The following is a 12,708-nucleotide window of genomic DNA, read 5'->3' as shown; positions in this document are numbered from 1 at the left end:
GCTGAGGATGTCAAAAATCTACCTCCTATTGAAGAAATACATGGGCTTGAAACACCACCACCGCCTAAGGTGGTAGAGGTAAATTTCTTAATGAAATTCAATGATAATGACAATCCTTATATCATCCTAGTCAATGCCTTTATGAGTTTGATAATTACATTAGAAAGTAAGATCACTTCAATGCAAATGTTATGAAACAATTGAAATACAACTCTGATATGATTGCTCACTTGAGTGACTTGTTATTTAGAATCTCAAATGATGTTAGAAGTGTAGGAAAACATGCCTCTATGGTTCAAACTCAACTAGAACAAGTTGCTAAATATCAAATAGAATTGCTTGATGAAATGAACAACAACATACATGAGTTTGCTGTTAGAGTAGCAACCAGAGGAGGTAAAATGACTCAGGAACCACTTTATCCTGAGGGACACCCAAAAAATTTGAACATGATTCAGAAAGGAATAACACCAATGCACCTAGTCCATCTAAAAACAAGAATAAAAAGAAAAATGATAGAACTTTGCATACCTCTAGTGAACCTGAGATAGAAAAACCTCCTGAAGCTAATAATGATGTTTCTATTTCTGATGTTGAAACTCAATCTAGTAATGAACACTCATCTACTGATAATGAAAAATATAATGATGAGGTTTAGGAAGACACCCAACCAGACAATGAAAAAGAACCAGATAATGATGTTGAAATAGAACCAACTGTCGATCTTGGTAACCCACAACATAAGAATAAAAGATATGATAAAAGAGACTTTGTTGCTAGAAAACATGGTAAGGATAGAGAACCATGGGTTCAAAAACCTATGCCCTTTCCACCTAAATCAACTAAGAAAAGGATGATGGAGAATTTGAACGCTTTGCTGAAATGCTTAGGCTAGTCTTTTTGCGTACTTGCTTAACTGATATTAAAGATGGCTGCTTATGCAAAATATATGAAAGACATCATCACTAATAAAAGGAAAATACCTGAAGCTGAAATATCCACTATGCTGGCTAATTATTCTTTTAAGGATTGAGTACCTAAAAAACTTGGAGATCCGGTAATACCAACTATACCTTGCTCCATTAAAAGAAATTATGTTAAGACTGCTTTGTGTGATTTAGGAGCTGGTGTTAGTGTTATGCCTTTCTCCTTATATAAAAGACTTGATTTTAATAAACTCACACCTACTGAAATATCTTTGCAAATGGATGACAAATCAACTGCCATACCTATAGGTATTTGTGAGGATGTGCCCGTTGTTGTTGCAAATGTTACTATCTTGACTGACTTTGTTATACTAGAGATGTCTGAGGACAACAACATGTCAATTATCCTTGGTAGACCCTTCTTGAATACTGCAGGGGCTGTTATTGATTGTAATAAAAGCAAGGTCACTTTTCATATCAATGGTAATGAGCATACGGTGCACTTTTTGAAGAAACAATTCCAAGTGAATGGTATTAATGTTATTGAAAAATCTCTGACACTGACTATTGGAAGTTTTCAACTACCTCTACCTACTGCCAAAAAGAAATATGAAATGCTTATTGTTGGGGACATGCATATCCCCATTGAGGTAAGATAGTGTTTTACTAAAGTTCTTCGGTTTCATGCCAATCGAAAGTGGTTGTTAATAAGACTTGATCAACCTTGATAATGAATCATTTTTGAGAGGTATGAAGTTGATGAATTCGGTAAGCAGAACTTTCTGTTTGCAACTTTTGTTTTCTGTTTTTCTTAGTTAAATAAAATAAAATACCATGTCTTGCCTGTTTTCTGAATTTCCTGTGCAATAAAAAAATGACCCAAAAATAAAAGTTCTCAGAATGCCCAGAAAATTTAAGATGATTTTTTCTGTTTATTTAAGAATTTTTAGTGCAAATAACATGAAAGGTGGTGCTCTAGGTGGGCACAACCCACCTGGGCGCGCCAGCACCCCCAGGCACGCCCTGGTGGTTTGTGGTCCCCATGTGGGCCCCTCACTTATCTCTTTAGCCCATGTCATCACCTACCTCCAGAAAAAATTCACCATTGCTCTGTCTCTCTCTCGTGTTCTTGCTCTCAAACCCGCGGATTTCAATCTCTTTGCTCGAAGCTACATTTCTAAAACTGTTTTGGAGGATTGCTACTTGGTATGTGACTCCTCCATTGGTCCAATTAGTTTTTGCTTTAGTGGTTTATATTTTGAATAATTAGCTACTCTTGGTGCTGCTGTAGATGGGCTTGCATGTTGAATTCTTAGAGTTCTAAGTAGTTTGAATGCTTGATATGGCCTCTAGGCATCCCTATGAGTAGTTACTATCAATCTTGTGAAGTTTTGTCAACAAAAAATTTGTGACTCAAGAATTTTCAGGAAATTGTACGTGAATATGATGAACCTCTTTGGGAGGAGTTCTTTGAGGCAGAGATCCTCGGAGGCATCTTCTAGTAGCAGCTCTGTTCATCGTTCTTATGTTGAACCAAGTGCAAATTCTATATGGGATGCCGCCACCAAATCATGCTTATGGTCGTTCAACAATTTCATGTTGAGTGCATTTATTAAAGAAGAATTTGTGCAATATGTTCACAATGTCGAGCTCGGTTCCTACATTGAAGATAAGTGCAACCAACATCTCAGCCTCACTGAATCATTTACCAAAGAATTTAAATTCCATCCTTGTGAATCTAGAGTGTCATTTAAACTGTATGAAAATCCATTTACTTTACCTCTAGAGACATTTTCCAAATATTGCAAAATTCCATTTTGGGGTTCGCTGGACGAACCACAAAGGTCTGAGTATGAGATATTCTTGACTAGCCTTTGCTATGGTAAGACTAGAGGATGACGCAAGGTAGAATAAAAGGTATTCATTTCCCATTGATTCAATACTTTGCACTGTTTAATGGGAAATGCATCGTAGGCAAACAAGACTGTAGTACACTCTGTGCTCCCGACTTGAGCCTCATTCACACTGCCCTCACCGTTGTTAAATGTTATAAGCTTGGAGCGATTGTTGCATGCAGGTTGCAACACAACGCTGGTAGTGGATATTTTTATGGTGGGATTTATGCCACACATCTGGCAAGGGAGTTGGGTGTATCACCTTGGCCTCATGACCCTATCCTACCCACGCAGTACTTAGATTTTGATGCCATGAAGTGCCATAAGTTCTTTAGTGGTGAAACCCATAATTATACAATAACCTGTTGTTTAATAAAAAGTCCGTTGTGGACACCTTTTTGCCTGCGCCTGCTCTCTTTGATGTTCACAGCAAGGGAAGGTATTTTTGTCCTTGAGAGCAAGGCCCGCACGCACAACGTGGAGGTTGTGGCTGCTCGGCAGGCTGAGGAGGCTGCAGCGAGAGCCTCCGTGAGCTACCACTCCAACTGTTATGTAGGCCGTGGATGATGATTACCAAGCTAGGCCAAAATCCTAAGCTTGGGGGAGTACGTATTTCCACCGACATTACATTCATGTTTACACATTTCGTCCAAGTTACCGGTGTCCACACTTTTTCATTGTATCATCCATGCTAGATTTATTTTTCTCGTTTTCTTCTTGTGTGTTTGAAAAACTTTGGAAAAACCTAAAAAAATGTTTCTTGCTTCTTTTCAGTTTTTCTTTCTAGTTTAGTTAGCTCTAGTATTAAAAAGAAAACCCAAAAAGATTTCCTTGTTCTTCTTCTACTTGTTGGGAGCTTTCCCTTGTAAATAGTTTTTCTCATTTTTGTTTTTGTTTTTGTTTTCTTTAATTTGCTTTCTTCAAGAAAAATCAAAAACTCCGAAAATATTTCAGTGCGTTTCTCTGAATTTCTTTTCCTTTTATTTAGTCATACCGAGGAGAAGGACACGATGAAAATGTTGAGTGGCAATCATATGCATTATTGTTGATCTAACAAAGGGCTCAATTTGCCTTGTCTTCTCCTCCTGAATAAAATGTTTGCAGATTCCAGCTTAGTTCACAGCACTCTTGCACTATTATCATTTTTATATCATTCGGTCATGCAAGTGAAAGGCAATAATGACGATATTTGATGAACTGGCGGTGGCAGAGAGAAACGGGTATGAACTCAACTTGTTCTGTTTTTGTAAATACGTTTAACCTAGTATCCATGATTCAGCCTATTATGATCAAGCATGTTTGCAATGACAGTTAGAGATTATAGTTTCTCATGTCATGCTTAAGTAGCTAGGAGTGGATACTGAGTTATCTTGGATGTCAACATTGCGTTAAAATGATTGTGATATAGTATGATGATATGGTATCCTCCTCTGAATGTTCGAGTGGCTTGACTTGGAACATATTCATGCATGTAGTTGAATCAAAACCAACATATCCTCTATGATAGTTATGTTCATGGTATTCATATCCTACTCATGCAAGTGTCGAATGTTACTTATGCATAATGCATGTTGATGACCATTTTTGCTCTCTACCTGGCCGCTTCTCAACCTATTTGCTAGCATCCGCCTGTACTAAGCAGGAATACTTCTTGTGCATCAAAATCTTGAAACCAAAGTTATTCCAGATGAGTCCACCATACCTACCTATATGCGGTATTACCCTACCTCCTAAGTAAATTTGCATGTGCCACTTCTGAAAACTTCAAATAAATATCCTTTTTGTGTGCCTAGATTGTTCATAGAGTGACAGCAGGTAGTTGGTATCTTCCATGCTAAGTGGGTTATTCTCATGATGAGTGTTTATTCACTCGTCCTTGCACGAGAGGGGCAGTAATAGGGATTCCTAGTCCCGAAATCAAATTGCAACAAAACTCCCCCAGGAATAATGTTGGTATGGACGGTACCCATGGATTCGGTTAGCCATGGAGTGTGTTTATTGGTGGAGGGGGAGTAAACCTTTACTTTTATCGCTTGGGAACCGCCACTAATGTGTTTAGCATGGAAGATATCGATAACTAATGGTCGCGAAGTAAACAAGAAGGGTGCATTTCTCAAATTTTCATTTATCTCTGTTTAAAAAATATGAGCTCTGGCACCGCTGCAAATCACTGCTTCCCTCTGCGAAGGGACTATCTATTTACTTTTATGTTGTGTCATCACCTTCTCAAATAAGCGCCAGATATGAGAGCACTATTGTCATCCTCATGTATTGTGTATAGCTAATGTTGGGTGCATCATGACTGAATCTTTTCTACCATGAATTACAATGTTTGGTCACTACTTGAACTTTGGAGGTGCTCTGCATTTATGTTTTGTGGTCTCAGAAAGGGCTAGCGAGATACCACTATTTTCATATTATATCATGGTTGTTTTGACAAAGTTATTTGATATATCTTATTGCTAGTTGATCATGCCATTTATATGAGTTAATATAATTTTTAAGAGTTATTGTTGACATGGTTACTCTAATCTTTGGTGAAAATCTGGGTGCTACTTAAGCTTATTTATGTAAACAAGAGCAAAAGAGTTCGTAAAAGTTTTTCTTTTTCACTTTTAGTTTATCAAGTGAATTGCTTGAGGACAAGCAAAGGTTTAAGCTTGGGGGAGTTAATACATCTCCGTCGTATCTACTTTTCCTAACGCTTTTCCTCTAACCCGGACTGACGCTGTTTTCAGTAGAACTACCATGGTGTTGTTTTTGTGCAGAAATAAAGTTCTCGGATTGGAATGAAACTTTGCGAGGAATTTTTATATAATACAAGAGAATTACTGGAGCCAAGAACCACCGTAGGGGGGGGGCACCTGGGAGGGCACAACCCACCAGGGCGCGCCCAGGTGGGTTGTCCCCACCTTGTGGCCCTGCAGACCTCAACCCTGATACTATAAATTCACATTTTCGAGAAAAAAATCAGGGAGAAAGAATTACCACGTTTCACAAGATGGTGTCACCGCTGCCTCCTGTTCTTCATCGAGAGGCCAGATTTGGAGTCTGTTTGGGACTCCGGAGAGGGGGATCTTCGATCTTCGCAATTGCCAACCCTTCTCATTTGCCAATTCCACGATGCTCTTCACCGAGAGTGAGTAATTCCCTCGTAGGCTCGCTGGCCGGTGAGGGAGTTGGATGAGATTCATCATGTAATCGAGTTAGTTTTGTTAGGGCTTGATCCCTAGTATCCATTATGTTCTGAGATTGATGTTGCTATGACTTTGCCATGCTTAAGGCTTGTCACTTTGGGCCCGGGTGCCATGATTTCATATCTGAACTGTTTATGTTATCACCATTATATCTATGTTTTAGATCCGATGTTACAAGTTATAGTCACCTACTACGTGTCATGATCCGCAAACCCTGGAGTGACAAAAGTCGGGATACTTTCCGGTGATGACCATAGTTTGAGGAGTTCATGTATTCACTATTTGTTAATGCTTTGTTTCGGTTCTCTATTAAAAGGAGGCCTTAATATCCCTTAGTTTTCATTTGGACCCTGCTGCCATGGGAGGGTAGGACAAAAGATGGCATGCAAGTTCTTTCCATAAGCACGCATGACTATTTACAGAATACATGCCTACATTATGTTTATGAACTGGAGCTAGTGCCGTATCGCCCTAGGTTATGACTGTTATATGATGAATATCTTCCAACGAATTCGCCGATCCAAAGCCTATGAACTATCCATATATTGTTCTTGCTAGGTTACTATTGCTATTCCTACTGTCACAACTACTACAAAACTACTGCTACTGCTACTGTCACAACTGCTACAAAAGTATTGCTATTGTTACTGTTATTGTTACTGCTGCTATCAAAACTATTATACTACTGTGCTACTGATCATATTGCTGCAGATAATTAATCTCCAGGTGTGGTTGAATTGACAACTTAGTTGCTAATACTTGCAAATATTCTTTGGCTCCCCTTGTGTCGAATCTATAAATTTGGGTTGAATACTCTACCCTCGAAAACTGTTGTGATCCCCTATACTTGTGGGTTATCAAAAATCATGTTGTAGAACACAAAAAGCTGGCCAGGGACTTATATATACGTCCCCGTTGCCAGTGCCGCAGTTGATCTGTAGATGAGCTATCGATCCTTCTATCGATCTCACAATGCAACTCTCAATGGAAGCACTAGTGTCGGTGTCAAAACCGACGGACCTCGGGGTAGGGGGTCCCGAGCTATGGATCTCGGATAGATGGTAACAAGAACAAGGGAGACAGTATTTACCTAGGTTCGGGCCCTCTTGATGGAGGTAAAACCCTACGTAATGCTCATGTTTATATTGATGGAGATGTATCGAATACAATCTTGATCTACCTCGAGATCGTAAGTAATGTTCTAACTCTGGGGCTAGGTGAAGGTAATTGTGTTGAAGTCCCCTCTACGGGCTAAACCCCTTGGCTTATATACACGTTAGTTAGGGTATCTATGGTTACTTAGTCGGTATCCAGGGGATGCACAGAGGCAACATGAGATGTCTTGGAGTATACGTTAAGTCTTCAGTAAATACAATCTTGATCACGTTCCCAGTGTGCAGCTTCCGGAGTCCACCTTAATGAGAACAAGGGCCCACTGGCGTGGCCCGGGGACCAGGGGCTGATTAGGTTAGTACCCCTTAGTCCAGGACACTGTCACCAAGGTACTCCATGGAGTCCTCGGTAAACGTCCTGGGACCTCTTGCCAATATATGCATCGATTTTGACTTGTGTCTTTGGTCAATAGTTGAGTTATGTCGCTCCTGTGCTTACCCCTTACATTTTCGCTTAGTTTGGCTAAGGGTGTACCTATGTGATTGTTACTTCTGAATTAACTGGTTAAGACGAAAGCTAACTGTCACGGCAAGCGCTAAATTGGTCAGCCTCACCTCGCCACACCTCACACGCGTGTCGTGTTTCATGATCGGGGTGAGCTAGGACCTGTGCACGTGTACGTGTTGCCTTTATTTTTGCCACACAAGAAAGAAGTTGAAACGCTTGTCCTACTAGTAAACACACCTATAAGAGGTCCCTCCTCTCTCAGAACGAGAATCTCCAGTGTGTCTTTATTTTTACCAAGAAGTGAGACGTCAATCCTTCAAAACCAGGTCCCTGTAATCATGTACAGAGGATCTTCCTCCACCGTGGCTGAGCACGACGACTTCTTCCCCAATATTGATCACCTCTTTCGTGACATGACGAACAACGCATCTGCATCTATTTTTTTAGAACAACCCTTGCATCTTCTTTCGCCGCATTGAATGTCTTCTGCTCGCTTCGGTTAGGCACTTTGCCCGGTCTCTATTTTTATCCATAGATGCCCATATGATGTTCATCTGGTATGTACCCTATTGCATGACTACTTACATCACATACTTGATTTGATTACTCTAATATAATTATTATGTCTTATCTATTGTTTTTCCAGATTAAACTTAACGAAAAATTGCTGAAATTTTCAATAGCTCGTAGGGGAAAAGGTGGGTGTGACATACTGACATGCTTCGCAAAGGGTGATGCTAGGACGAATAGGGACGACCGGATGAGCGAATACTGCACCCGGGCACGATCTTCCACGGTGATCCGTAATGTACCACACACGGGGACGGATTTATTGTACGCTCACGGTGATCCGTAATGTACCACATACAGAGACGGATTTATCACATCTCACGGTTAAGCCATAATAAGTAACAGCATCTAAGTCCTGCCTACACATCACCACGCGGAAGTTACAGCATATAGCACATTCCCATCGATCACCGTGTTGATTCCGACCGCGGCGCGCACCGCCCCGCACCGCACGGCAGTCAACTCGACCCACAGAAAACTCTCGAAGACACGTCCGGCTACGTACATGCTCCTGCTCACTGTCCACGATCGACCAGTCGCCACCAGAGTGTTTGCTTCACCACATGCATGAAGAAGGCGTCGCTAGTTCAGTCGGCGTCGATCAGGGTCTATAGGCGTCGATCAGGGTCTATAGGCGGCTTCGAGGTCTCTGCATGCGGTGTCCGCGTCCTTGTTGCCGTGCACCTCGTTCAGCTCGGCGATGGTGCTCTGCTTGGGCCTGCGCTCCGAGATGGCGATGGAGATGTCGTTGGGGAAGAGGTCGTGGTGCACGGTGGCGTGCAGCAGCGTGGTCAGCAAGAGCGCGGTCACCGTGAGCGTGGCCACCACGGACAGCACGATGCACATGGCCTGCGTGAACGCGTTCTTCACCTCCGACGAGTAGCGTATCGACGCGATGGCCGCGCTCGTCATCGGGAACGTGTACGCCCACCACGCCAGCGAGAACCTGAACCCCCTGAACATGTTGAGCCGCACAGCCTGCACGCACGCAACAATGCCGCAACAGCGATCAGTCGGTTATCGCAGCGATCAGTCGATCGATCGAGGTGCTTACCAGCGAGGCGTAGAGGAACATGGCGATGAAGTAGGCGATCCGGGAGCCGTAGCCGAACTCGCCGGTGATCCGCGCCCAGGCGAGGCAGGCGACGCTGGGCGCGGCCACGAAGAGGAAGAAGACCGGGTGCAGGTCCCTCGGCAGCGTCTCGCTCGTGGGCAGCCTCTGGTACAGCGTCACGAACAGCACGATGTAGTGCGCGAGCCCGACGGCGAAGAAGAAGATGGGGCCCTCCCTTAACCCCATGATGGCCCCCAGCAGCGCGCCGACGAAGTTGCCGACGATGGACAGGTGGTTGGACGGGTTCGCCACCCTCGACAGCCGCCTCTGCCCGCCGGATATCCACTGCCCGTATATCTTGAGCTCCAGGCACACGATGGGGGCCATGAGCACGTACCAGAGCCAGTGCGGGAGGCTCCCCACCACCATCTCCGGCACGCCGATGGCCAGGAAGAGGCAGGCGATCCACGGCGCGAAGAAGAAGTTGACGCGAATCGGATGGTAGTACTCCCGCCGCACCGCCTCGAAGTAGAAGATGACCTTGCACGCGTACAGCGCCGACACGAAGCACATGAGCGCGACCGAGACGCACCAGAGCACGAGGTTTGTCCGGAGCGTGATGTGCAGGAACCGCGTGGACGCCGAGATGGCGATGTTCTTCCACAGGATGGCCTGGCTGCTCATGCCGAGGCACATGCCGAAGGCGGACACCGGGAACCGGAGGAGGAACGGCCACTTCTTGTCCGACGGCAGGACCAGCTCCTCCGACGACTGGCGGCGACGACGGCGGCGACGCGGCACGGAAAACACGACAGCACGTGAGGTCCCCTGCTTCATCATCAATGCGTTTAGACATGCAACGAGTTGCTCGTGGTGTACCCGTAGCTTGTCGAGTTCGGGGCCTTCCAGCGCCGCGAAGAAGCGGTGGACTCTGGGCATGGAGTAGGGGCGGCCGCTCGTCGCCGCGTCTTCGTCTTCCTCGGGCTCCGCCTCCTGCTGCGGCGGCTGCCTGACGACGCGGAGGTGGGTGGTGAGCTGCTTCTCCAGCTTCCCGGACCACGTCTTGAACGAGTCGTAGCTCGTGTCCCGCCGCGCCTTGCTCCTCCCCATGCGCGCCCCGCTCCCGCGGCTCATCGAGTCGTCGTGCACCACCTGGGACTGGGAGTCCTGGGCGTTGGACAGCTCGGAGTCCGCCGCGTGGATCGGCTGCGAGCGGAACACCACCTTCTCGACGTGCTCGAACGCGATGGACACCATCGGCGACGGCCGCGGCGAGAGCGGCAGCATGTGCGACTCGTCCGGCACGATGGCCGCCGCGTGGCGCGGCGGGAACTCCGCCTCCGTCCGGGCGACGTCGAACCTGGACGGAGAGGCCGGCAGGCTGACGGAGACCGGGTGCGCCGCGACGCGCAGCGCGGACGCGTCGAACGGCGAGTCCTGGCCCGGAGACGCCATCATCGGGTCGCCATGCCGCTCCTACACCGGCACGACACTGCTCAACCTCGTGGTCCGATCAAGTCGGCATTGCATGACCCATGGCACGAGCCGAGACTTACCCTGAAGGCCTGCTCCTCGGCGAATCGGCTTGCCTGGACGCGAGCACCGGCGGCACCCTGTCGCACAGATTCGTCCGTCTCCATCAACCTCGTGGAATCTGCAAGGCAAGTGAAGCATATCAATCAGAAAAACGATGGAAACACAGTAACCGAACCACCGATTCCTTACGCTATCAATCCTCAGTAGCTCGGTTATTCTTTGCCAGCCTGCCCATCTCGCTGAACCACATAGGGTATATATAACATAACAAGTCTCTGCCAGCTTCAAAACAAAATGATCACGACGTGTTGGTGCCGGACTGGCTGATAAGGCAAGTGTACATGCGCAACAGCGCAACTCGACGCCGATGTATCGATGGACGTATGTATATATTTCGCGGTGTGTGTATGTGCAGGATGTCAAAGGAAATGGATGTGCACACTTGTGGCGCTCAGGAATTTGGCCGACGAGTATGGCAATGTTGGGCAGAGGATTCCAGAGACGAACGGCAGAATCTTCCCTGGTCTGCTGGTAACCCAGGCGCCGGTGACAGTACGTGTAGCAAAGCAGGGGAATGAAAAGAACATTCAGACACACCCACTGTAGGAAATACATATGATCTTCAGGCAAAGATTGCCGGTTAGCACAAACTTGTGGCGATTCAGTAGGATGTAGGCACGATCATTTTTTGTTATTTGTAAGAAACGGTGCCAATTCGTGCAGGGCATATGCGACGAAGTCTGAATTTTCTAGTACCAGCTTCACCTCAGACCTCAGCAATAGAAATCAGCTTCAACTCGGCAAAGCGCTGTCGAGAATCATCGGTGGAACGATAGGGTGTGATTGATTTGCTTGTCATGGTCATATTTAAGGCTTGTTTGGGTTGTTGGGGATTATGCCAAAACCCTTGGGATAGAAAGGGGCCTTGGATCATTTTTTCTGTCAGGGGGCTGAGTCTAATCACTGTCTACCCAAAGTAGCACAAATTCGGATTTCGGACGGATCATTACAATTTTCTTTATATGGTAAGTATATAAGTGATTGTTACTATTGCTTTTGTACCCCAGGAATACGGCCGTCGTGTGATGGTAGCCTTGCTCTCAGGCTCAGGGTCACCATCACCAAAAATGACAAGACCTCTGTAACACCTGACAGTTTTTTCCCCTAACCCTAAAAACGCTCTGGCGGCGCTGGTGGCGATTAGGGTTTGGACGTGGAAAAGGTTTTCGTCCGGTGATTCATCGCCGGTGCGAGAGATCCGTCGGGAGGGAGACCTTGCATATGGCAGGACCTAACTCTGCGGCGGGGGGGTGCGGTGCCGGAGAACGATCCACTCGCGGGTCGCGCGGCCAGGAAACATCTGGAGGAAGCCCTGGGCAAACTGGATATCTCTGAGGAAGAGGCGACTCCTTTGATACTCGACGATCGCGTCGAGGAAGGTCCGGTGAAGTGGCTGCTGGCTGGTAAGGTTCTGCACCGTAATCAACTACATATCCAGACGATCACCAATGCCCTGCGGCCGGCATGGGGAAATCCACGGGGTCTCCAATTCAAATCTGCGGGAGTTAACATCTTTGTGGCAGAGTTCGAGAATCAGAGAGATAGGGATCGTGTTTGGGGCGGATCCCCTTGGCATATCAACAAGAATGCGATGGTGCTAGCGGAGTTCGATGATTGCATGAGGCCGGATGAGGTGAAGTTCGATAAGCTGCAGGTGTGGGCTAGGGTTGTTAACCTGCCATACAATCTGCGCGATGAGGCATGGTGGAAACCAATAGCTCAGCAGATGGACAAGGATGCTCTTTTGGTAAAATTTGACCACAATGGTGGGTTTCTGCGAGCGAGAATTTCCATCGATGTTGCTAAGCCGATCAGGCGCTGGATCCTGATAGATTCTGCCAGGAGAAAGA

At 46.0% G+C, this 12,708-nt stretch overlaps 1 protein-coding gene across 2 annotated transcripts; it reads right to left on the bottom strand.

The window, feature by feature from the left end:
* Positions 1 to 8,478: 8,478 nt before the first annotated feature.
* LOC119281144 (S-type anion channel SLAH3-like) lies at positions 8,479 to 11,077 on the bottom strand. Of its 2 annotated transcripts, XM_037561757.1 has the most exons (5): positions 10,988 to 11,077; positions 10,819 to 10,916; positions 10,142 to 10,738; positions 9,263 to 10,033; positions 8,479 to 9,186 (listed from the first exon to the last, which is right to left on the bottom strand). In XM_037561757.1, the coding sequence occupies exons 2-5, from the start codon at positions 10,900 to 10,902 to the stop codon at positions 8,830 to 8,832; spliced, it is 1,809 nt and encodes a 602-aa protein (XP_037417654.1). In that variant the 5' UTR covers positions 10,903 to 10,916; positions 10,988 to 11,077; the 3' UTR covers positions 8,479 to 8,829. The 2 variants fall into 2 exon arrangements, with proteins under 2 accessions (XP_037417654.1, XP_037417655.1); XM_037561758.1 differs by having other exon boundaries at positions 10,819 to 11,007.
* Between the last annotated feature and the right edge of the window lie 1,631 nt (positions 11,078 to 12,708).

Source organism: Triticum dicoccoides, chromosome 3B, assembly GCF_002162155.2.
Source record: "Triticum dicoccoides isolate Atlit2015 ecotype Zavitan chromosome 3B, WEW_v2.0, whole genome shotgun sequence".
Taxonomy (NCBI): Eukaryota; Viridiplantae; Streptophyta; class Magnoliopsida; order Poales; family Poaceae; genus Triticum; species Triticum dicoccoides.
This window is presented reverse-complemented; position numbering and strand designations above follow the sequence as displayed.

Coding starts and splice junctions, on each gene's coding strand:
- LOC119281144 (XM_037561757.1), bottom strand. CDS start 10,902: ATGGAGACGGACGAATCTGTGCGACAGGGTGCCGCCGGTGCTCGCGTC. Junction 10,034..10,141: donor CCGAACTCGACAAGCTACGG/GTACACCACGAG, acceptor CGTCGCCGCCAG/TCGTCGGAGGAGCTGGTCCT. Junction 9,187..9,262: donor TGTTCCTCTACGCCTCGCTG/GTAAGCACCTCG, acceptor GCGTGCGTGCAG/GCTGTGCGGCTCAACATGTT.